This window comes from Vipera berus, assembly GCF_964194415.1.
Source record: "Vipera berus genome assembly, chromosome: 2".
NCBI lineage: Eukaryota > Metazoa > Chordata > Lepidosauria > Squamata > Viperidae > Vipera > Vipera berus.
The window spans coordinates 14,041,177-14,067,608 of NC_138203.1; the positions used below are offsets into that span (position 1 = coordinate 14,041,177).

The window sequence follows — 26,432 nt, forward strand, 5'->3', positions numbered from 1 at the left end:
TGGTAAAACTCTTGGAAGAATAACCACAGCAGTTTGATCTTTCTTTTGTTATCATTTTCTTGGTCTTTTGGTTTGCTAATTTTAAAGCCAGTTAATCCTCAAATCCTTTAGTTTTTCCATTAGTATTTCTATGCCTTTCCTGCCTTATATTTGCATTCAAAACTTCCAAAGCTAAAATGAATAACATTGGTGAAAAGGAGCATCCTAGTCTACTCCCCTTCTTTATGGCTTAAGGTTTTGTTGATTCCCCATTCACAATTATCTTTGCCTTTTCTGAAGCGTACATCACTACTATATACTTTTGATAAGTAAATTATAAGTGACCCATTTGATAAAATTCTCACCAAAGTCACAAGTCACAAGACTGTTGTTATAGGGAAAATAGGAAGAGGAAAGAGTATTAGATATGTTCCCTGCTTTGAATTATTTACAGGAATATAGGATATAAGATAAAAGTAAAGTTCAGATCCTCCAAAACGAGAAAGTCCCATTCAAATTATTAAAGGCTTTTTCTGCATCATGAAAATTCAGTGCTGCTTAACTTTCACTGTTACTCCAAGTATTCCAAAAGGTCCGATACACTTCTAATATTATCCAGCAACTGCCCTTTAGGTTAAAAAACCAAAACACACTGATCTTCATAAACAAAGTCCTGTAAAACCATCTTCATTTTCTCAGCTGAAATCATTGTAAATAGCTTATAACCATTATTCAGTAATGATATCTGGTGATAATTTGTTGGTGAGGTCAAATCCAGAATTAATGTATTATGTATTGGCCTCTACCCAATGTCAGGTGTCTTGCCAATCTGTAAAACAGAGTTCATCGTATATTGCAATGGTAGTAGTAGTTCATCTTCAAAATGTTGGCAATAAAAAATTGGTGATCCATTTGGTCTAGACATTTTCTCTACAGTAGCCTGATAATGCCCCTGACTAACAGGAAGCTGACTTAGCCAGTGGGTAGACTGTTCTGCCCATAATCCTGCCACCACATTCAACCTATTGGCTAATATGTCTTTCAAAATGGTGACATGATGGAAGTAGCTGCCTTTTTGCCACCATTTCCTTAGATTCCACCCATTACTCACTTCTGCCAGTTGCTCTGCTTTTAGGGCCTCCATTTTTCTTATGCCCAATGCAACTGCATGTGCTGTGACACCTTTAGGCTAGACCAGAGTGAGTGATAGACAGACGTCACTGGAGAATAAATAGCATGAATTTTTGAGGCCAAATATACCTATACTTTCATCCATGAACTGAACCCAGGGGAATTTAAACTTCTAGCAATATATATATATATATATATATATATATATATATATATATATATATATATATATATATATATATATATATATATATATATATATATATATATATATATATATATATATATATATATATATATTCACCTCTCAATATATATATATATATATATTCACCTCTCAACCCGTGTAGTAAAACATCATGTTCTATTTGCTCAGCTCCCCTGGGTTTTACTTTTGAAAGCACTAGCAGAACAGACCTGATAAATAACAGCCCCAATTCCCTTAGGGCAATCTTCTCTGCCTACAAGATTAATTAGTACTTGGAAGAATGCATCAGGCTGCAAACTCATTTTGCCAAGGTTTGCAAACCAGGGGCATTAGGCATGTAAAAAGCCAAAAATGCCTTCACATGCTTTATGAACACTGAACTTGTAAGAGCCTGTAACTTTTGCTTAATGAGCACCAGGGTCATAGAACAAATTGTGAATACTGCTATTTTTTTTAAAGTGTGACAAAACGTGCAGCACATGAGTTATGGAGTACCATAGTCCCCTTAGCAGCTTTTTCTTAAAATGTACAGGGGCAGGTTGAGTTTGGTAAAATTGGAGAGAATCAAGAAATGGGCATTACTCAGTAAATCTCACTCACTTCTCCATGCAGAAGGGCAAGTAGCCACAGTAATGCATTATCAAGAGTCAGTTTGATGCAGTGGATAACACACTGGGCTAGAAAACCAGAGATCCTACATTCTAGTTCTGCCTTACACATGAAACCAGGTAAGCGGGCCTTGGACCAGTCCTTCTGTTTCAGCTCTGGGAAGAAGGAAACAGAAAGCCATTTTTGCAAATCTTGCAAAGAAAACTACAGGAACTAGTCCAGACAACGTCCAGGAGTTAATGCTGAAAGTATTGTTGTTCTTATTTACATATAATCTACCCGATGGTTCTGACTAGAGTTGGTACTTTTGATCTCTGGATCTTTCCCAAGTGTCTATGGAGATTCTCAATCATCCAGGTCATGGTTGTCCGAAAAGTGCTCTTTCCAAAAGGCAACTGGACTTTCTTGGGTTTTTTTGCTTTGAAAACGTTTTGCTTCTCATCCCAGAAGCTTCTTCAGAACTTTGGAAAAAGCATCTTTGGGACGATCCTTCCTAATTATCTAGAACACTATTGAAATATTCTGCCATTCCAAGTATGTGAATTTTGAAACTGATGTGTGGAGATTCCGCCCATTCTATCATATGGCAAGTAGTTTTTTTAGATCCTTGGAAAGGCATCAAGCATACAAACCATTACTGATGGACTTTATGACCATTCATTCAGCAACTATTCAAAATTATGATGGTGCTGAACAAAGGAACTTACATCTATAACCAAAGTTGTGGTTGCTGCTGTACTCCTGCAGTGACCTGAACAAAATTTAGGTGCTTGGCAATCTGCTCACCTTTATATCCAACCATAGAGATGCTTCAGCTGCCCCACTTGTTTATGTTTCCCCCACCCATCTTGTCCCTCTGGGGCTCTTGGTTCTACTTCCCAAAGGGCTGGGTCACTCTTCCGAAGATCAACTTTCCCAAGGAGAAATACAGGTGCACCTTGCAGCCTTCCTATAGAAAAGCCATCCTAGAGTAGACACCATTTCGGGAGCAGCCAAAATTCTTGTAATTCAAAAACTGGAAATGCTGCCAAAAGGGTGCCCACTTCCAGGATGGCACCTTTGTATAGGAAGGCCACATGGCAGCTCGGCTGCTTTTCTTTCCAAAAGAGGAACTGAATTGGGTATTCTTGGGGAAAAGGTTGAGGGTAACCAATACTTTTGCAGCATTTGTACCTATGCAATAGTGGTGAATATCTGTAGCTCAGGTGTAGGATGAGGGTAGGATGAAGCTTCGTTCTCTTGAGCTTGTGGATCAAATGTTTTATTACCAGGCTAGGTAACGGCTTCAGCAGAGTTTAAACCCCTGAACTCCACTGAAGACATTACTTAGCTTGGTAATGAAAAGTTCAGAAATCAACCCACAAGCTCAGACAATGAACCCTCATTTGTATCTATCTATCCTTGGTCATTTCGAAGGAAATAAAAATAGGAGAAATCTAAAGGATAGTATAGATTGGGTAACTCTTGCAGGGTGCTGAGTGCCGGTTGAGACTGGATTGGTCTGATGAATGTAACTTGGCTACTGAGCGGCTAGCACAATTCTGAAGGTCGTCCATGCTATTGTGCAGAACAGATCTATCTTATTGGTCTGTAAAATAAAGAAAATCTTTCATACCTTTGAATCCAGCGTGCCATTTGCAATGCTATGGTTGGATTCCTTTTTATGTAACAGAGGCTGAACTTTTGCTAACGTGGAACGAATCTGCAGGGAAAAAGCAAGCTGAGATGCTTATGGTTTTTAAGACGAAAATGTCTGATGTAAAGGTAGCGCCAAGAAGCTGTTTTAATGTTTATAAATAACATTAATACCAGTCAGGAATATAGGGCTTAAGATTTTTTAGTTGTTTTTCATATTGATTTTTATTTTATTTTTTTTGTAAGCTCATGTGCATTTATTTTAAATAATGGTAAACAGTGGTGACATCAATGTAAATATTAATGTTTTGTAGTGATTTTGTAGTTTTGTAGTAACTTGGTCATTTCTTAGTATGATAGCAATAGCACTTAGATTTATATACCGCTTCACAGTGCTTTACAGTCATCTCTAAGCGGTTTTTACAGGGTCAGCCTATTGCCCCCATCAATCTGGGTCCTCATTTTACTAACCTCGGAAGGATGGAAGGATGGAAGGCTGAGTCACCCTTGAGCCGGTGAGAATCGAACTGCTGAACTGCTGCAGCCAGCAGTCAGCAGAAGTAGCCTGCACTACTGCATTCCACCACAGCTCTTATAATATTTTTCTATACCAGGTAGTCCTTGACTTACGACCGTAGTGGGATCTGACCAACAGGTTTGTACGTTGTGACAGTTATAAACTGAGTCATCCTATGACTGACCCAATTTCAATATTTTTTTGAGTCAGTTATTAAACGAACACCATGGCCATTAAGTGCTATGGGCCTTTTTTTTTGAAAATTGAAAATAAAATGCTAGTTCTAGGCAAAACTGTCATAAAATGTGATCACATGGGACCATGGGATGCTGCAAAAGGCCTGCCGAGCGCCTACAACGTGGTCAGATGGTTGCAGGGGGAGGCTGGCTGTCAGAACTTCAGAACTGGGTCATCAGTATCTCCAGGGAGGTCCATCATAAGTTCAAACGGTCGCTAAGCGATCGGTCCTAAGTGGAGGACTACCTGTATTCAATTACTCAGTAATCACTGAAAAAATGAAATAATGTATTTTTAATGTTATGACAATGGTAAAGTCTCTATTTACTGATAAGTTATTTTCCATACACTATGCCCTCTTCCCTCTTCTTTTTCCCTTTCTGTGTCCATTCATTCTATTCTTTAAATTATTTTAAAACTTAAAATTAAGCAAACAGAATGAGGAGGTCCCAATCTTTTGCTCACAGCAGGAATTTAAACTCCATGACAAATCAGTACCTAAGCTCTGTTTGAAGACATTCAGCAATGACCTCTTCTAGAAAACAGTCCCACTGTCAAATTGTCCACTGTTTTTTTTTCTAATATTCAACAACCGGGATCTGTCTTCCTGTAATTTCAAATAATTATTTTGTATCCCGCATTCTAAGACAATGAAGGAGAGGATTATATTTCCCACTATTCAGTTTTTAATTCTCAAGACTAAACACACCCAACATACTTCTTCCTGGTAGGACTTGACTTCCAGACTTCTAATATTCTTGATCTAGACACAGTATGCAAGTCAGTATGTGTGTGTGGTGGGGGGAGGGGTATACAAACACACACACACACACACACACACACACACACACACACACACACAAAAGCAGGCCATGTGTTTTATCCAGAACAGTGCTTTAGCACTGACAATTAAAAGGACCTTAATAACTGAGATAACTTTCTTTTGAGATCTTGGTCAATCAATTCCAGTCATTTTGGTGAACTGCATAGACCAGTGGGTCTGCTTTGTTATGTGTCCATACAAAAATCCGTACCTTTTTAATGTATTCTGTTTCTTCAATAATCTCAGACAAGGTAGAGCCACAAAGGAGGAAACGTTCTGCTGTCTCTGGGTTCTCTCTCAGATGATGTGTCGCCACTAAGGGGGTAGACATTATCCAAGTTTGGGGATAATCTGTACCAAAAGACCTCAGATGAATACAAAAAAATAAAATAAATCTACACGTGATGAAGGCTCAGACTCCAGTCAATAGACTAAATAAGTAAAACACGATGGAATGTGAAACATGACAGGAGAAGGACAGACTGCTTCAAAGCATGGTAAAAAAAGAATACAAGTAGCTCTTGACGTACGGCCACAATTGATCCCATTTCTGTTGAGACATTTATTAAGTGAGTCTTGCCCTGTTTTATGACCTTTCTGGCCACAGTTGTTATGTGAATCACTGAAGTTGTTAACTTACTAACATGACTGTTAAATAAATTTGGCTTCCCCATTGACTTTCCTCACCACAAAAGATGATCACACGGCCCCGGGACACTGCAACCGTCATAAATACATGCCAGTTGCCAAGCATCCAAATGTTGATCATGTGACTATGGAGATGCTGTAATGGTGTCAAAAACAGCCATAAGTCACTTTTTTTCCAGTGCTGCTGTAACTTAGAACAGTCATTAAATAAGTTGTTGTAAGTCCAGAACTACTTGCACACTCTCAATTAGTAAAGAAATGTACTTTCCCAGTTGAGCTCCCAAGTTCTTGAGTTGATTTATCCTACAAAATGTTTAGGAAAAGAGTGAAGAATATGTGACCGTCCAGATGTCTCGAAGCTATTCTAATATTCCCACCATATTGCTGACCGTGGAATAGGGAGTTGGCATACAAGGGCATGTATCATTCATCCATCACTGGCTTAGACCCACGATAGACCTAACATAATAACCTCTTCCTTTTGTCTTCCTGTTGTGTTTCAGAGGTGAATAAAAACATCCTCTTTAGTTTATTAACTTTGTTGGCCAGTCCTACTATTTGGCTGAGTGAAATAACCAGCTGAAGAGGCCAAATCTGAGAAAAAGGGAAGTATTGGTGGACCATTTGCTTCTGTTAAAGGAGAGAGTTGGCCAAAATGCATGGTCTGTCTGAAGCATCCTCTCAGATTGAGTAGCCAATCCAGTCAGCTACTATATGCTGACCAGAGAAAGGTCCCAGGTTTTTGTCAGTGACCAGAGAAAGGCCCAAGCAGAACTTTGCACCAATCATTTGGCTCTACATTTTACCTTAGAATAGGAAACATGCATTGTCAACTGGACTGAAATATAAGCCATCCTAAGATTCATGATACAGAACCACCTTTGTTGTAAAATCCAGATAAAGTAAACTCAGCAGGGACCTCACTAGCTATTATACAATCTAAGGGAACAGAGAGCAATTTATTTGGTCAACGCATCAGAAAACCACACAGATGTGAAATCTGATTGTGTCACAAAAACTCACTGCACCTCCTGCTTCCAGCATTTAAATGCACATTTTAAAGACAATGTTAGATATGGTCAGATGACTAAATCAATAGAATTTTTATTCTGTCCTAAATACAACATTATTAAACATTTAAAATACAAAGATGCCATTTGTAAATGGAAATAACATCAGCAATGTTATCTGATACCCCGATTGCATAGTCCTAGTAAATATTTCCTTATAATTGTTTTTAAATACTTCAATGCAAATTGCTATTATTTAATGTAGTAGCCCAGCTATTTGGGATCATTTAATCTGGGGACACTCAGGGTTTTTTGAACATCAGGGCTCAGTGGGTTAGGACACTGAGCTTGTCAATCACAAGGTCGGCAGTTTGGCGGGTCGAATCCCGAGTGCCGCATAACAGAGTGAGCGCCTGTTACTCATCCCAGCTTCTGCCAACCTAGCAGTTTGAAAGCACGTAAAAATGCAAGTAGAAAAATAGGGACCACTACGGTGGGAAGGTAACAGTGTTCCGTGTGCCTTTGGCGTCTAGTCATGCCAGCCACATGACCACGGAGACGTCCTCGGACGAGCGCTGGCTCTTTGGCTTTGAAACAGAGATGAGCACTGGCCCCTAGTGTTGGAAACGACTAGCACGCATGTGCGGGGGAACCTTTACCTTTACCTTTTTAATGCAATCAAATGTTGGATAAAACATGCAGTTTGCTTGGGTACAATCCTGAACAAGTGTTCAGAGGCCTTGGGGAGATAAACTCTGCCATGTGTGGGCTAAATCTCTTCCTCACCTGGCTTGTGCTGTTGGGGTGGGTATGAGGTTGCAGGCTGGTGCAGGCTGGATTGTGAATACAGTACCTCATTGTGGGAGAAAAATGTCTTTGAAAAGGACTAAAGTGGCCCAGCTGGACTTAGATGTATTGAATGATAAGACCCAGTGTCTAATATTCCCATTTTAGGGATGGCTGTTGAGAAGGAGGCAGGATGAAAACTGCAGAAGGCTCTGGAAGAAATAGATAACATGTTATGTATGGGGTAGAAGCAGCAGCTCTGCAGGTACCACCAGGTGGCGCTGTGTTGTGGCCGGATTGGCTGAAGGGTTTTTGGTGGGAGATACGGATGGATGGATTGGCCAGAGTGATACCTGGCTAGGTATATAAGGGTTCCAGGTAACCCCCTTTGTCCAGTACGCACCTACCACTAATAAAGAGCTGACATGTGCTACTCATCTGTCCATTCATTGCCATGCGGTCCACAACCCACTACACAATATAACATAATTGTTTTCGGTCAAGTTTCAGGTCAAGGCATGGGACAGGAGCCACAATGGTTGCTCTCACAGGTGTTACAAATCAGAGCTTGTGAAGGTTTGGTAAGCAAGTAGTCCTGCTAGATCTTTTGGTGGTCTTATCACCATCCATTATATGCTTCTGACCTGTGTACAAGGGGCATGATTCTGTAGTTTCACTCTGGTAGTGACCAACTTTACCAGTGTAAGGAGGGAGGCAATGTCAGGCTTTCCAATATACTGTGCCACAGGGATGGACTCTCTTACCAATTTTATTCAACAAGTAAAAGTATATAAAGCTATTGGGAGAGATCTTTTAACAGTTTGGGGGTTTGGATCCTCAGTATGCAGAATACTCACTATATATCTCTATTGCACACTAAGAGTTGTGTCTTGACTCACGTTCTGGAGGCTCGAAACAGGGGTGACCTTGGACAAGGGTCTGGATGGAGAGAAAGAAGTTGAGATTTAACCCTGGCAAGGTGAAATAGCTCCTGATTCAGAACCTAATCCAACACAGGCTCAAGTTGAACTTCTGTTTCCCATAGTGAACTTGAGTTACAATCTAAGGGTTCTACTGGACTCTTAGCTTCAATCAATCAATCAGAATAGAGCTGGAAGGGACCTTGGAGGTCTTCTACTCCAACCCCCTGCTCAAGCAGCAAACCCTATACCATTTCAGACAAGTGACTGTCCAGTCTCTTCTAAAAAACCTCCAGTAATGAAGCACCCACAACTTCTGATGGAAAACTGTTCCACAACCTGTTTGAGACTTGTGTTAGAACAGTAAATACTGAAAACAGTCACCCATACCTGACCTCTTATGTATGGAATACTGTAATTTAAAATATTTACAGCTTTACATGGGGAAGCCCTTGAAGATCACTCAGAAGCTTGAGGATGAAAAATACTATGACTCACATACTAATAAGAATAATCCAGTACTGCCCTATAATACTAGCACTATGGCAACTGAAATCTCTGCTGCAGCTTTTCTATACAATGTCTTACATCAGAAATAAAATCTACACTCTCACTCTTGACAAAGTAAACCACAACCTACTTCTTGGTAAGCTAAAATAATGTGAGATAGATAGCATCATCACCAGATGGATTTGTAACTGGCTGATGAATCACACTCAGTGTGTGTAGTCCTCTATGAAACTACATCAACATAGAAGGAAATACCCAGTGGGGTGCCCCAAGGTTCCATTTTAGGCCCAGTACTCTTCCACATCTTCATAAATGATTTAGATGAGGGAAAAGGAGGGGGACTCATCAAGTTTGCAGACACTAAACTGGCAGGAATAGCTAGATGATAGGCTCAAAATCCAGATGGCTCTCGACAGGCTTGAACGCTGGGCCTATCTAACAAAATGAAATCAAAAGAAAAATCAAATGTACAGGCACAGAGTAGGTGAAACCTGGCTCAATAGCAGTAAGTGTGAGAGGGATCTTGGAGTCCTAGTGGATAATCATTTAAATATGACCCAGCAATGTGTGGCAGCAGCCAAAAAAACCAACATAATCCTAGGTTGTATTAACAGAGGAATAGAATCAAGATCATGTGAAGTATCAGTACCGCTTTATTAAGTTTTAGTAAGACCACACTTACAATACTGCATCCAGTTTTGATCACCATATTATAAAGAAAAATACAGAGACTCCGGAAAGAGTACAGAAAAGAGCAACAAATATGATTAGAGGGGTGGAGGCTAATACTTGAAGAATGGTTGCAGGAACTGGGTTTGTCTAGTCTAGTAAAAAGAAGGGCTAGGGATGACTTGATAGTATTCCCATATTTGAGGGGCTGCCACAAAAAGAGGGGATCAACCCATTTTCCAAAGCACTAGAACAGACATGTCAAACACAAGGCCCGGGGGCCAGATTCGGCCCGCGAAGTGATTTCATGCGGCCCGCGAAGCCATCCTGGAAATAGTGAGGGAACGGCCCCCACTGCCTTGGCCCTGGCCCAGAGACCCTCCTTCTGCCAGACACCCTCAGATCTGTCCCACTCCTGCCCAGGCCCCCATAGGCACCCTTGATGCGAACGATATAGAGCTGGCCACGCCCACCCAGTAGGCCATACGCACTCTAGCCACACCCACCCAGTAGGCCACACCCACCCGGCCCCCTGAGGGCAACCGCAATGCTGATGCGGCCCTCAGTGAAATTGAGTTTGACACCCCTGCACTAGAAGGTAAGACAAGAAACAGTGGATGGAAACTAATCAAGGAGAAAAGCAATCTAAAACTGAGGAGAAATTTCCTAACAGTAAAAAGAATTAACCAGTGGAATGGCTTGCCTTCAGAAGTTGTGGGTGCTCCATCACTGGAGGCTTTTAAGAAGCGATTAGACAGCCCCTTATCTGGGACGGTATGGGAGCTCCTGCTTGAGCAGGAGATAGGACTATAAGACCTCCAAGGTCCCTTCCAGCTCTGTTATTCTGATATTCATGAATTTGTTAAACACTCATCTAAAAAAAACAAAAAAACCTTTGCCGATTTAAGAGTTACCTTGTGGCAAGATGGGTGGCAAACAAATTTCATAAATAAATTTAATAAAGAAGAGTTATTGAAGCGTTATTAGAACTAGTTATTGAATTGATAATGGAATAGTATTGTTATTATATTGCTATTTGTATTAGTGGATGCTTAGTGAATGCCAGAGGTTCTCAACCTTGGTGGCGAATGTGCACATCTGGAATGAAAAGAGCATATTAAACTGCTTGTCGTGGTGAGTGGTGAGTACAGCTGTGGAAAACACGACTAATTACTTTTTCCCCCCACTAAAAACAAACAGGCAAGTTGTACCACATTCTCCTTTCTAAGAAGACATTTTACTTTTCAGAATTACTTCTTCCCATCTGGCCAGGCCAGGATCACTTTGAAACAAAATGCTCTAGCCATTAATTTACCTGCTAACAATGGCCTGGATATATGTGAAGCCTAAAGACAAATACAGTCTCTTTGAAAGTAATGGTTTGTTTCTTAACATACTACCTTGCATTTGGTGCGGTACTATAATTAAAAGAATATAAACAAAACCAAATAACTTAGGAAGAGTTGGCCCATCGACCTCATACTGGAATGCAGTTTACGCCATAATGGATTTTTTTGGAAGTAGAATAGATTTAAAATAAAAATATGGATCATCTGGAGAACTCAGTGTCTTTCTGCCCATTATATTGAACAAAAAAGAAAAGGTAAAAAAATGACAAGTCTGTTATTTATTTATTTATTTATTTATTTATTTAATTTATATACCGCCCTTCTCTCAAGAGACTCAGGGTGGTTAACAGGGCAATACATAAAAACAGGTACAAAAAAATTAAAATTATTAAAACATGATTAAACACTGCCCATAATAATACAAATTTAAAATTAAAATCATAGTAACAATCCCACCCCGTCCCATCAGGCCAGGCCCGCTTCGTTAAAGAGATGGGTTTTAAGGTTAATTCCTTTGCTAAATTTTGTTTGGGAAGGAAATACAATTCTTGCAATTTATTATCTCGTGGTGCCTACAGATACAGTGCTGATGTTTTGAAAGAAAACTTTCTTTCTAGTCCTCAAATTATGACCACAGTTAGAACTAGAACTTCCATCACTAAAGCACTGTGGTCAGTGAGTCATGCCTGATTTTTTTGCTGTGGTTGCTAAGCGAATCCAATTTTCCCCCATTGGTTTGCTCGTTGTAAGCTAGCTGTGAAGGTCACAAATGGCTGTTACATGATCCTGGGATGCTGCAATCTTTGTAACTACATGTCAGTTGCCAAATTTTGATCACCTGACCATGGGGAAGCTCAAAAGACCAATCACTTTTTTTCAGCAGCAACAGATCTACAAACAGTTGTTAAACAAATGGCTATAAGTCAAGGATTGCAATACCTCTGCAGAAGGAAAAAAACAATAGCATTTATATCAGTGTCGCTCTGAGATCTGCAAAATTATCCTTGGAAGATGTGTAAGGAATCTGGTGCCCATGGGCCTGAAAAGGTCTATTGGCACCTCCTCCCTTGCAGGAGAGGAGAGGAGAGGAGAGGAGAGGAGAGGAGAGGAGAGGAGAGGAGAGGAGAGGAGAGGAGAGGAGAGATGGGTTCCAATTAAATTGAAGGAAGAATCAACTGGACACCAGGAAGAGTTTTCTAATGTCAATATGTCTACGAGAATGGAGGAGTCTGTCTCAGGAAGTGGTGGGTTTTCCCAAATGGAGGAATTTAAACTACGGGTGGCCCTCTGTGTGGCTCCTGAGAACAGACGCTCTCCAAGGAAAGCCCACAACTAGATTTACCTTATGACCATTTTTCACATTTACAACCACTGCAGCAGCCCCATGGTCATGTGATCAAAATTCAGGGGCTTGACAACTGACTCATATTTATTATGGTTGCAGTGTCCTGGGGAGGGAGGAAATCATGTGATCCCCTTTTGCAACCATCTGACAAGCAAAGCCAATAGGGAAGCCAGTTTCACTTAACAACTGTGTTACTAACATAACAACTGTAGTGATTGGCTTACCAACTATAGCAAGAAAGATCGTGAAATGGGCGAAACTCACTTAAAAACTGCCCTGCTTAGCAAAAAAAAAATTCTGAGGTTGACTGTGGTCATAAGTCGAGGACTATCTGTAGTCAGTGGCAAGATTTCCATGTGGCTAGTGTAGAATAATATTCTCTCCCACAAAACTGGGTCATTATGCAAGTCTTCTGGCGTAATGTTATCAGGCATATTGTCAAGAGTTAACAAATATCCACTCCACCCATGAAAGGAACAACTGTTTGGCAATTTTATTAGCTTTGTATGAACTGTGATGGAAAATATTTGACTATGTCTTTTGAATGTCTAAGGGCAGGTTTTTGAAATACACACACACAAACACACACGTGTGTGTGTTGTATGTGTGTGTGTGTGTGTGTGTATATATATATATATATATATATATATATATATATATATATATATATATATATATATATATATATATATATATATATATATATATATATATATATATATATATATAGTTATTTTATTTAATTATTTTAACTGTTTTTAACTCTTGTATTGTATTGATGTTTTTAAATACTTTGTAAACCACCCTGAGTCCTACGGGAAAAGGGAGGTATATAAATTCAATAAACTTAAACTTAAACTATATATATACAGTGCTTTTTTTGTAAAAGAAAAAGGTGCCGGAACTCACACATGTCATACAACCTGCCTTGCCTACCCTACAAGGTTCCATCCAAAAAAGGTGCCAGAACTCTGTTCTGAGCATTCTATGAGAAAAAAAGCCCTTTATGTATATGTGTGTGTGTGTGTATGTATATATATATATATATATATATATATATATATATATATATATATATATATATATATATATATATATATATATATATATATATATATATATATATATATATATATATATATATATATGTTGTGTATATACAGTGTATATATAGTATATATATATATATATATATATATATATATATATATATATATATATATATATATATATATATATATATATATATATATATGAAAAGGGACGCGGTGGCTCAGTGGGTTAGGACGCTGAGCTTGTCGATCAGAAGGTCGGCAGTTTGGCGGGTCGAATCCCGAGTGCCGCGTAACAGAGTGAGCGCCTGTTACTCGTCCCAGCTTCTGCCCACCTAGCAGTTCGAAAGCACGTAAAAATGCAAGTAGAAAAATAGGGACCACTCCGGTGGGAAGGTAACAGCGTTCCGTGCGCCTTTGGCGTCTAGTCATGCCGGCCACATGACCACGGAGACGTCCTCGGACAAGCGCTGGCTCTTCGGCTTTGAAACGGAGATGAGCACCGGCCCCTAGAGTCGGAAACGACTAGCACACATGTGCGGGGGAACCTTTACCTTTTACCTATATATATATATATATAGTGTGTGTGTGTGTGTGTGTGTACATATATATTATATATACAGTACATATACATCACACACAGAGACATATGTATATGTATCAGAGCTTGTATCAGAGAATGCTTGAACAATTTCAAGCAAGGCTACCTGTTCAAAACTCTATTAGGTGAAACCTACCTGTAATAAAGTAGTTCAAGAAGCATTAGCCTGCCAAAAGAAACTATGTCAAAGGAAACTATGTTTGGAATGTGGTAGATCATATTATTCGTGCCTGCTCTGCTATTAGCTAAAAAGACGCTGCCTCAAATGGCAAATTCTTCATGAACCTTCTCCTTCAACTTTTAAAACAATTGTGAAATCCTCAGCTGCTATAAAATGGCCCAGATTTACCATACGGTGACCCTGTCTGTTATCTTGTTTGATGATGGAAATGACACCACAAATGACTTCGAAAAGCTAGGAAGATTTCCACCCTTAAAAGTTATATGGTAATTTATCCTGAGTGCATTCAGCCTTAGAGTGACACAATGATGCCTCGTGGTGATATAAATCAGTACTCTGAAATGATTTCTGTTATCTAAATAACCCCGAGAGGCGGTTGTATTTTAAAATGAGAAATTGCTGCAGAGATAAGAGAAAAGACAGACGTTTTTCAAGGGCCACCAGAGAAGGCAAATGCTCAAACAGAATATTTTTCTTAATTTATTTATATTTATACACCTTACAATTTTATAAATAACTCAAGGCAGCAAACCCATCCAGAATACCTTCCTCCTCTGATTTTCCCCACAACACTGTTGAGAGAGAGTGACTGGCCCAAAGATTCCCAGTTGCTTTTCATAGCTAAAGCAGCACTCAAATTCACTGTCTCCTGCCTTCTAGCCTGGTGCCTTAACTACTAAACCAAACTAGCTCTATTCCTGAGCTCAGGTTTACAAAGGAAATGCATGATTGAAGAAAATATAGACTTGGTGCTGCCAGGTCTATTGTTCAGACTCATATTTTCTGCTCCACCTAAGGCTTTTGCATCCATCTCGGCAGAGTTGGATATGCCAATTCTCCTTGTGCATCCATGCCATTAAGTCTTTAGTAACTGTGTGTCATCTCTTACAAGAGGCTATTAAGTGCTGAATTCAGCCTGTCTTTTAGACGTTTACCAACATTTATCCTATGGCAACTGGCTTAGCCTCACCCAGAAGATGCCCACAAGATGCCCACAGTGTGTGGTTAAAAACATCAAGTTGGCAGCTGTGACGGTGCCACCAAAGCTCCACCCTTGTTAAAAATGTGCCATGCACAATAAATTGCACCATTGTGTCCCCCCCACCTGGGCTTTACATGCCACACCTTGCAGACAGCCCTGTATTCCAGCTGTTTATGCATCGCTCATATCCTGAAGATTATGAGCAGGCCTGAACAGGGCCTTAGCATCCTGGAATAATCCTAGACATAGTTTAAGGATAATTGAATTTAACTGTTGATTTGGGTTTTAATTACAGGTAATCCTCAACTTCCAATCGGATGCTCAGGGATCATTTGAAGTTGCAACAGATCTCCCACAGCTACTTAAGATCTGGTTTCAAAGTTGTGACTGCTGCCCATCATCACACGATTGCATTTTGGGTGCTTGGCAACCAGGCCCACTTTTACAGGTGTTTGCAGGATCCTGCTCTCAGGTGACCACAATTTATGACTTTCTTTTCCTGCTGGAAATCAGACACCCAGCAAAAGACAACCACTGGGTCCAAAGATCTGCTTAACGACTGCTGCATTCACTTAATGTCTCTGACACTCGCTTAACCACTGTGGTAATTTACTTAACATCTGCTGCAAAAAAAAGATAATAAAATCGGGCATGGTCACATGGTGACCCACTTGGAAATTCCATCACTTGGAAACTGGCTAATATTTAGGATGGTTGCAGTGCCCTGGGATCATGTGATCCCCTTCTGTGACCTTCTGACAAGCAAAGTCAACACAGAAGTCAGGTTCACTTAACGGCTGTGTTACTAACTTAAGAACTGCAATGATTCACTTAACAACTGTGGCAAGAAAGAGAGACTTGGGGCCAGTTTCTCTTTCTTGGCCCTACAATGGAGAGGCAAAGGTAAACCATTGCCAAAATCTTCAGCCTCTTGCTTGAGCACCTGGCCAGAAATCAGTGCTGACTTGAAGCCACAAGCCCTCTTCGTACAGGTATACTTAAGTGGCAGCCAAACCCCAATTTAAGGTGGCACCATATTTATTACAGCCATTGAAAGTCCCATGTGAAGGCCCATGGAGCTCCCCAATTGTTTCCATTACTGTAACTAGTTCCCAATGTCTTAAAAACCTAGAATGGTGATCTCCAATACAGATAGTCCTTGTCTTATAACTATTTGCTTAGTGACCAAAGTTATGGCGGCACTAAAAAAAATGACTTATAAACATTTTTCACACTGATGACCATTGTGGCATCCTTGGGATCTCAAGATCAAAATTCGGACATTTGGCAACTGGCTCATCTTTATGACAGCTGCAATGCCCTGGGGCCATGTAATCACCTTTTGTGATCTTCTGACCAGCAAAGGTAATGGGAAAGCCAGATTCACTTAACAACTGTGGCAAGAAAGGTCATAAAACGGGGCAAAACTCACTTAACCCGTCTTGCTTAGCAGTGAAAATGTTGGGCTCAACTGTGATCATAAGTCGAGGACTACCTGTATTGGTGTTTTCATGTCAAACCCAGTTATGTTTTCTATGTTGCCTTTTTTAAGTTATTGTAAACCACCCAAGTATAGTGCAACATTGTGTTGCAGGTCCTATTTGTGCAACAAACACAAACACTGGTTAGCCATTGTAGAATGGGTGCAACTATTTCAAAAGAATGAAATAGGGCAGATGCCATGGTGCTTGCAAAAAGAACCAAGAAACGCTTTCAAAGCAGCTCTACTAACCTTGAAAAAGATTTGCTTTCTTAAAGGATTCAAAAAGAGGCTCTTCACACAGGCCCCTCTATCTTTGAAGGCATCTCTTTGGAAGGATTTGTGCAGCCTTAATTCTTAAATACTTTGGGAATCTTCAAAGAGCGAGGAAAGAGAGAAATAATTCAGAGAGAATGATGGTGAAATCTGTCTCCTTTTCGAGGAGAACCCCGGTGTTTTGATGGTCTGCATCCACACATTTATTATTAGAAGAATGTTTCTTAAATTGTCATCTGAGGACTCCTAGGGAGTCATTCAAATCCCTCCTTTAAGAAAGCAAATTAGTGAAGATATTTGCAAACATTTAAAACAATGCCACTCTTCTCACCATTTTTTTCTTGTTAAAAGATGTAGGGTTTTTCGTGAAAAAAATATTTTATGTTAATATTGAATGGGATTACTATTATTATTTTGATATCATTCAAAAAAAACAGTGTACAAATGCATCAATTTTATTTTTTCATATGCTAAATCTTATCAGTATTTATTTATTTATTTATTTATTTATTTATTTATTTATTTATTTTATTTATTTTATTGCATTTATATACCGCCCTATTCCCGAAGGACTCAGGGCGGTTTACAGGGTAATTAAAAACCAAAATACAAAAGTTAAAAACAAATTTTTAAAAAAATTATATATGTCCCTGCATAAATAAAACCCCAGTTAAATAAAATTAATCCTCAGCCTGGGCCAGAGAGCTCAAAGAGCCAGGTCTTCAGGCCCCGGCGGAATGAACGGAGGTCGGGGGCAGTCCTCAGCTCCACTGGCAGCTGGTTCCAAAGGGCAGGCGCCCCCACTGAGAAGGCCCTATCCCTGGGTGTTACCCGCCAGCAATCTCTTACCAGTGGCACCCTGAGAAGACCCTCCCTGTGGGAGCGCACTGGACGAAGGGAACTTGATGCCAGCAGCAGGTGTTCCCTCAGATATCCCGGACCCAAGCCATTCAGGGCTTTATAGGTCATCACCAGCACCTTGAATCTCACCCGGAGGGCAACTGGAAGCCAATGCAGCTCGTGGAGTAGAGGTGTTACATGGGAGTATTGGGAAACCCCCAGTATAAACCATGCAAAGCTCCTTCATTATTTTTAAAAACAAGAAAATAATTTTAAGAAACACTGTATTAGGGCATTGCCACACACTATTTCCTCAAGCATGAGAAATTTCAGGAGCAGTTATACAAACTTACAAAAGGTGCATTAAATCAGATCAAAGGGAAGCATACAGCTAGAATGAAGGCACCTTGTGAGAATTTTGTGAGAATTCAGTCTAAGCTAAGCAGCAACCAGGAGGGAAAGTAAGAGAAGAAGTACAGAGTATCATAAAACCTACAATGAACTAGTTAAAAGGAATGTCCCAGGAAATACATTCTCCTTGCCCTACTACCGTAGTAGTAGACAGTGGACTTTGGTCCCAGGGAGAGTTCTCAGAATTCAGATATATATTTAAAGCAGTGCCTTGAGGAAGCCAAATGCTGGCAGAGTGCCATCCAGCTACATTTTTGTGGGTTCGTATTGTTGCTTTGAAGGACCTGCTATCTAGCAATATGGAGAACTGGGCATTTCATGAGTGCTGTTGGGGTTACATGGATGTGTCCAGTAGCTGTGTGGAAACGTTCTTCATTTATGTTTTCCCAGTTGGGCCATCATTTTGCACATAGTTCTGGTTAGTATATTTCAGGACACCAGTAAAACAAAAACAAGGCTCTAATGCTGGTTATGGTGGAAGGAATGAGAAGAAGAAGATGACCAACAGCAAGTTACAATGGCAAGATTGCACCTTGGAAGACCCGAAAGAAGACCTATCATGTTAGGGGTAGATCAACACGGAGAAAGTCTACCTACGTAATTGCTAAGAATCAACAATGATTTGATGGCACAAAATCAATAAAAAAGACCGATTCTATGTTTTTGCCCAGTGGTAATGAATGGCTAAAAGGGACGTGGTGGCTCAGTGGATTAGGACGCTGAGCTTGTCGATTAGAAGGTGGGCAGTTTGGCGGGTCGAATCCCGAGTGCTGCGTAGCAGAGTGAGCGCCTGTTACTCATCCCAGCTTCTGCCAACCTAGCAGTTCGAAAGCACGTAAAAATGCAAGTAGAAAAATAGGGACCACTCCGGTGGGAAAGTAACGGCGTTCCGTGCGCCTTTGGCGTCTAGTCATGCCGGCCACATGACCATGGCAGACGTACTCGGACAAGCGCTGGCTCTTCGGCTGTGAAACGGAGATGAGCACCGGCCCCTAGAGTCAGAAAACGACTAGCACGCGTGTGCGGGGGAACCTTTCCCTTTAATGAATGGCTGGGATAGTTGGACCATAAGGACGGTTGGGCAGAGAAGAATTGATGCTTTTGAATTGTGGTGCTAGAGAAGACTCTCTAAAGTCCCTTGGACTGCAAGACAAACAGGTCTGTCAATCCTAAAGGAAATCAACCCTGACTCTTCTTTGGAAGGACAGGTACTGAAGCTGAAACTCAGATATTTCGGCCACCAAATGAGCAGAGACGACTCATTGGAAAAGACCCTTATGCTGGGAAAGATGGAAGGCAAAAGGAGAAGGGGGCGGCAGAGGATGAGACAGCTAGCTAGTGTCACTGATGTAATGAACATGAATGTGGACAAACTCCAGGAGAGAGTGGCAGACCGGGGGAGGGTGGAGGAGGAGGGGCTGGCATGCTGTGGGTTCATGGGGAGAATTGGACATGGCTTAGTGACTGAACAACAAAAAAGCTTCTTAGTCCCCTTTCACTCACACTAATCAGCAAGGAGTCTCTAAAATCAGAGATATCAAGGCCGAACCTGACTTTTTGCACCCAAAGTCCTTGGACTCTTTCTGAGCCCCCAATGTTCCCGTGTGCCTCCTCTCCTTGAGATGTTTCCTGAGTGTGAGGGTTCCACAGTCAACCTCCAAAAGATGAGAAAAGCACATAGCCACTTGCTAACAAACTTTCCTGTTGACTGTGCAAAAGAACATAAAGAACAGCATCTGCCAAAGCTCACAATCTTTCAGACAGCAACAGACTATATGTACATAAAAGGCTATGTTGGGGGGTCAGAGAGAGGCAGTGCAGATAAGAGAGTAGCTTCAGAGGACGCCAGATGGAAAAACCACACAGCATTCTTTTTCTACACCACAAAAGCTTGTAAGCTGCCCTGAGTCTTCGGAGAAGGGCGGGATATAAATGGAATTAAAATAAAATAAATAAATAAAATAAAAGGAAGATCAAGTTAGCCTTCTTCTCTGCAGAGTGGATGAACAATCTAGATTTGTATCAAGATGGTGACACGATGGGAGGAGACTGAACCTAGATGTGGCAGTGCGCCTTCAATACACCTGTGTCTGTAAGGGCTACTGAGATGTTTAGGAGCCTGTAAATTTCTGGTATAGCATGGTTCTTTGAAAAAACAGCCTGTCATATTACTGTGTTTGAATTATATTTAACTCCAGGAAGTTTCAGTGTCGGGAAGCAATCTCAGGACATCAACAAAATATATTTATTTAGTCCTACCTCCAAAGTGCTGGAGGCAGTTTATATGCAATAATTAACACCGTTTAGGAAATTATCCTGAGTGGAGGCTGGATTCTCTAAGCCCTAAGCTCATCATCTAGCCTAGTCCTTCTTGGCCTGGTGTTCTTCAGATCATTTTAGAGTACATCTCCCAAAAGTTAAAATGGGCTTGGCCCAATCCTGGGCACCTAGAGGGCATCAAGTTGTAATGGTTGTTTCTTCTCAACTTTCAGGATAGGAAAAAGACGACTTTGTCTTTCATGAGTTAGCCAAAGATCTACCTCATCCAAATTCGGCTGTTAGGATACCTATATCTTATGAAATCATTTGCAAACTAGTATCCAAAGTTAGTCAGGTTACAAGGCTGCAGTCTAAGAGGATGGATGAACCAGGACGAAAACATAGATCACTTCTCCACAAGTCCTTTGGGATAGTTCAAACTCATTATCAAAATGTCAAATGAGTCCAGGAACTGAGATGGTTCATTGCTGTAGCTTTACTATGACATATACAAAATCTTAGCAACTGAACCTTTTTTCCCCCTCAAAGAATTATATACATCCCATTCCCCCCCCTAAATAGGAGTTACCCATTCACCCTCTTACATTATTCTTTTATCCCACCAGAGCGTGGAAGTACAATTAGTCCTCAATTCACAACTGGATTTGAAGTTCCGACAGTTTCTCTCCCCACCCCAAAATCAAATGACCCCATTTTGGGGGCTTGGAGGAGTTGGGAGCCATTCTGCAGCCATTTGCAGTGCTCGCAGTCATGTGACCACGAAGTTACAGGGGGAAAAAATGCCCCATAGCGAAAAACGAGTTTACTTATTGACTGCAGTGGTTCACTTAACCAGCACAAAAACTATTGTAAAATTGGGTACAGTCGTATGTGACCCTACTACTGTTAACTACTGTCACAAGTTATGACTGAAATTGTGGGCTCAGTTATAGGTATTCCTCAACTTACAGCCACAACTGAGCTCCAAATTTCCATTGCTAAGCAAGACAGTGGTTAAGTGACTTTGGCCCCATTTTATGACCTTTCTTGCCACAGTTGTTAAGTGAATCTGGCTTCCCCATTGCTAGTCAGAAGGTCACAAAAGGTGCTTACATGGCTCCGGGACACTGCAACTGTCATAAAGATGAGCCAGTTGCCAAATGTCCAAATTTTGATCTTGAGATCGCAAGGATGCTGCAATGGTCATAAGTGTGGAAAATGGTCGTAAGTCATTTTTTTCCAGTGCCGTTGTAACTTTGGTGACTAAACAAATAGTTGTAAGTCTGTATTCCGTTCTATGCTTTTAAGACATTGGGAACAAGAGACAGCAATGGAAACAATTGGGGAACTCCACGGCCTTTCACATGGGGCTTTCAAAAGCCATAACATGGTGCCACCTTAAATTGGGCTTGGCTGCCACTTAAGTATACCAGTACAAAGAGCTGCTTGTGCCTTCAGGTCAGCCCTGATTTCCGGCCAGGTGCTCCCGCAAGATCCAGAAGATTCCGGCAGTGGTTTTTGCCTTGGCCAAGAAAGAGGGACTGGCCCCAAGTCACCCTTTTCTCTGTCATATGTATCTGAATGAAAAAGAAGCAACTGGCCTAGCTCAGGAAATTTGACGGGATAAACTTAGTTAGCTCTTGGATAGGAGACCACCAGTAAATTTCACAGCTGTGGGCTAGAGGGGGGAGTCCAAAAGACATGCCGGAACTCCTTCCCTGTTGAGAACAAGGCAGCATGGTCTGTGTCGTCCCAAAAAGTGAAGCTAGAGCAAACCTTTACACCCATGAAGAAAGAAATACACACCCACACACCCACAACGTTAGTCTATAGCTGCCATGGAGCGCAGAGTGCATTTCTTTCCAGATTAAGCACAGATGGAAAATACAGATTTCCTAGAAGTTTTAGCTGCCTTGCTGGCACTCTTCCCTTCCTCAGAAGAGTTCAGTAGCGCCCCCATATTCTCCCTTGACTCGCTTCTCGTCTCCTTTCCCACAACCAGGAGCCGCGCGCCGCCTTCCCCGGCGAATCCCCGCAAAGGAGGCGACCTTCGGAGGCAAAGCCGTGGCTGGACTTTGATAGGAGACTTTCAATTCCGCCGCCCGCCCCATTCCCATTCAGCCCGGAAAGATTTTTGCCTTCTTTCTGAGCCTAGCCTACCTCGCCGGGTTGTTGTGGCTTGGGGAGGGTGGGGGAGAGAGAGAAGAAAAGCGCGTGAGAATAGAAAGCAATCAGCGGGGAAACGCACCACCCATAGCTTGAGAGTAGCCGGGAGACACTGCCTTGCAGCGACCCACCTGCTTTCTACCCCATCCGAGCTCGGCCTGGCGTCCTGCCGCTTCTGGCTCTTACCTGGGCGGTCTGTTTGCCGACGGTACTCCCCGCGACCTGGGCCGCTCCTTCTCCTACTTCTTCTCCCGGCCGCGGAGTTCCTGCCGGATCTTTCCGTTCACTTCGGAGCTGGGCGGCTCCTCCCCGGCGCCCGCCCTCCCTCCCTCCCTCCCTCCGAGCCCGGCTGGACTTCTTCACCCGGGCTCCGCAGCGGCTGGCGTTTCTTGAACCGCTGAGCGGGAGGAATTGGCCAAAGCGCTGAGTTCACACGTGCAACGAGACGCGCGTGTTCGGAGATTCGGACTCTGGAACTGGGGTTGCGAGCGGCTCGTTGTGAATTTGTAAAAGAAACCTAGTTGCCCGCTTCATTCCTCCCGTCCCTCTATCTTCCCATTCAACAGGGAGGGTCATTTAAAGGTCTCACATGTGTGCCCCTGGTGCTGAAATAAGTCAGTTTTCTGAGTTCCCGTGATACATCCGTTGGATTAACACAATACGCAGGGTCTCCTGCTTGGTTGTGGGTGGGTTGAAAAAGATAACCTACAAGAGCCCTTCTAACTCTGTTATTCTATTCAATATACTAAATCCAGTTTAGCAAAATGCAGTTGCACAATATACTATGAAAAGGGTTCTGTTCCCACAATAACCCAACCCCATCTTACTAGGGGGAGCAAATTGTGAAGCCCCAGCAGGTGAGCCATCAACTCACTACATGACTTGGCTTTGCAGGGTATTCTAGCTTAAAATGCTAGTGGCTTGTTTGGACTTCAGCACTGAGTTATACTACAGCCTGCTCTCTCCCTCCCTCCCTCAATCCTTCCCTCTCTCCTCATCTTTCTCCATCTATCCTTCCTTCCTTCCTTCCTTCCTTCTCACTCACTGTCATCTATCTATCCCTCCCTCCCTCCAAGTTATAGGAATAGAGTAGAGTAGAGTAGAGTAGAGTAGAGTAGAGTAGAATAGAATAGAATAGAATAGAATAGAATAGAATAGAATAGAATAGAATAGAATAGAATAGAATAGAATAGAATAGAATAGAATAAGAATAGAATAGAATAGAATAGAATAGAATAGAATAGAATAGAATAGAATAGAATAGAATAGAATAGAATAGAAATAGTCCAGCCCCCTCCTCAAGCAGGGGTATATGTATTATTCTCAAAAGTGTGAAATGCACATTAGAAACTCTACACCCTGGGAGGTCAGAATCCACCTCTTCCTTTTCGGCATTGCTCTGATTTCCAGGGGCAGGGATGGAGGAGAAGAAGAAAGAACACAAGTCCTCGACTTATGACTGTAATGGATATAATGACTTAGGACGTTATGGTCATGAATCGTGACATTTGCAAAGTGGACCATCGACATGATCCATCTCTTTTTACAACCTTTCTTTGCTGTGGTTGTTAAGCAAACCAATTGTTCACTATGGACCGATTTTGCCAAAAATCAGAAGTAAATGCTTGATTTCTATGAAAAAGTCATAAAACATAGTTGTGGGACTGTGGGTCACTGCAAATGACCGTAAATGTGGGCCAGCTGCCAAGTGCCCAAAATGCAGTTACATGACCGGGTGACAGCCATCAGAACTTTAGGAACAGGTCATAAATATTCCTGGGGCAATCTGTCATAACTTCAAACAGTCACTAAGTGACAGGTCATATGTCAAGGACTACCTGAACAGGAACAACCCAGGTTTGTTTATTGATTGCTCCTAAGAAGGAGCCGCACTGCCCCATCAGTGCGGATAAAATCAGAAAAATGCCTTCAGAAGGGAAACACTAGCACAAAAGTGGCTTTATTCCAGTTGTCTTTCTCAATAAAAATGCAAGGCATTATTTATTTATGTACAGTCCAGTCAACTTTGGGAAGCTCACAGCATAAAAATAAAACAGCAAATAAAACAAAATATTAAATCCTGTTAACAACAAATATATTATTATGCGCCCAACCAGGGATTACCCAACCAGCCTTATCCAAAGCCTTGGAGAAGGGTCAATTTTTAAGCTTTTCAGAATGGGATCAGCCCAGTTTTTGTGAAGAATCACATTTCACAGGGCAGGTGCCACCACAGAGAAGGCACCTTTCCAGAGTCCTGTAGATAGCACAACTTAATTGAAGGAAGCTGGAGCTAGAGCAGAGTGAACACTAGTAAAAACAAATTGCACTCCTGCAAATTAAGTTTTAATTGGCTTTTTAATAGTTCTCCTTTTAGTTGCTTATCGGGAACTATTGTGTTCTGTTTTTAAGTGTATGAGCCACCCAGAGTCATGTATGTGAAATGGACAGCGCTATAAACAGAATGGATGGATGTATAATATGAAGGTACTAAAATTATTGCTTTGCAAAAGGCATGCTTTTATATGGGAAGTATTCAGTGGTGGGATTCAAATATGTGAACAACCGGTTCTCTGTGCGGATGCCACTTCCGGAAGTCTATTCTGGGCCTCGGCAACCAAAAATTAGCTACCGATTCTGCCAAACTGGTGCAAACCGGCTGAATCCCACAACTGGAAGTATTTTTGTCTGTGGCATCCTGTATCTGAACCATCTAAGAATTGTCAGTAATCCTTAGATTGCTTTGAGTAATAGCAGTTATAGGAGGAGCAGGATTTTAACCATTGCTACTAATACAGTAGTTTCACTAGGTAGGTGGTTGTCCTGAAGCAAATTCCAACCAATGGAATTTGTGCATGCAAATTTGTTCAAAAAGAAAAACAAATTGATTGGTTCAGCTGCTGTCATATTCACAGTCCATTCCATTACCAAGTGCACTTACTATTGGTAGATGTTTTCATGCTTGTCATATCTTTTTTTAAAAAATCTTTAAAATAAACTATATAAATTCCTTCGTTGAAAACTGTGCTTAATAGGTTTGTGGAAAGCTATCTTCCAGGCATTAATCAGAACAAACTGTTTTGTTATGTTCTAAAATACCTTTATCTATTTAACAGCAACAAGAAGAAGAAGAAGAATATGTTGGAAGGGACCTTGGAGGTCATCTAGTCCAATCCCCTGCTCAGGCAGGAAACCCTATACCATTTCAGACAAATGACTGTCCAGTCTCTTCTTAAAAACATCCAGTGTTGGAGCATTCACCGCTTCTGGAGGCAGGTTGTTCCACTGGGTAATTGTTCTAACTGTCAGGAAGTTTCTCCTTAGTTCTAGGTTGCTTCTCTCCTTGACTAGTTTCCATCCGTTGCTTCTTGTTCTGCTTTCAGGCGCTTTGGAGAATAGCTTGACTCCCTCTTCTTTGTGGCAGCCCCTGAGATATATTTTAAGCAGAAAGAGCTTTGATTCCAAAAATGCAAATAATTGGCACATGAAACTTAATAATAATAAAAAAATCTATGTTCTTTAGAAAGTTATTTCTGTTTGGGCCACTCCTTATGTGTCCTGGGGAAGTAAAATCAGATTTAAATCTCCTTCTTTGATTTGTAAATACAGGAAAGGCGGGGCTTGGTGTCAAAGTCCATTGCCACTGGTATATGAGCCTGGAAGGCTGCAGATTGAAGAAAGCAGATCCTGCACTCCATCTTCCATGTCAGTTTTGTTCCAAGAATAATTTTATATGTGCAAAAAAAAAGCACATCTTAGTTCCCAGAAAATACACACAGGTAGTTCTCAACTTGCATCCATGCAGGTA

General features: G+C 41.2%; 1 protein-coding gene across 1 annotated transcript in view; it reads right to left on the reverse strand.

The window, feature by feature from the left end:
* Positions 1 to 5,593, reverse strand: part of CCDC68 (coiled-coil domain containing 68) — a 33,468-nt gene extending 27,875 nt beyond the window's left edge. The window contains exons 1-2 of the mRNA XM_081315690.1: positions 5,351 to 5,593; positions 3,543 to 3,629 (exon numbers count right to left, since the gene is read on the reverse strand). Coding sequence (XP_081171816.1) covers positions 3,543 to 3,629; positions 5,351 to 5,470 — 207 coding nt within the window. The 5' untranslated portion in view covers positions 5,471 to 5,593. The remainder of the gene's footprint in view (positions 1 to 3,542; positions 3,630 to 5,350) is intronic.
* Positions 5,594 to 26,432: the final 20,839 nt, after the last annotated feature.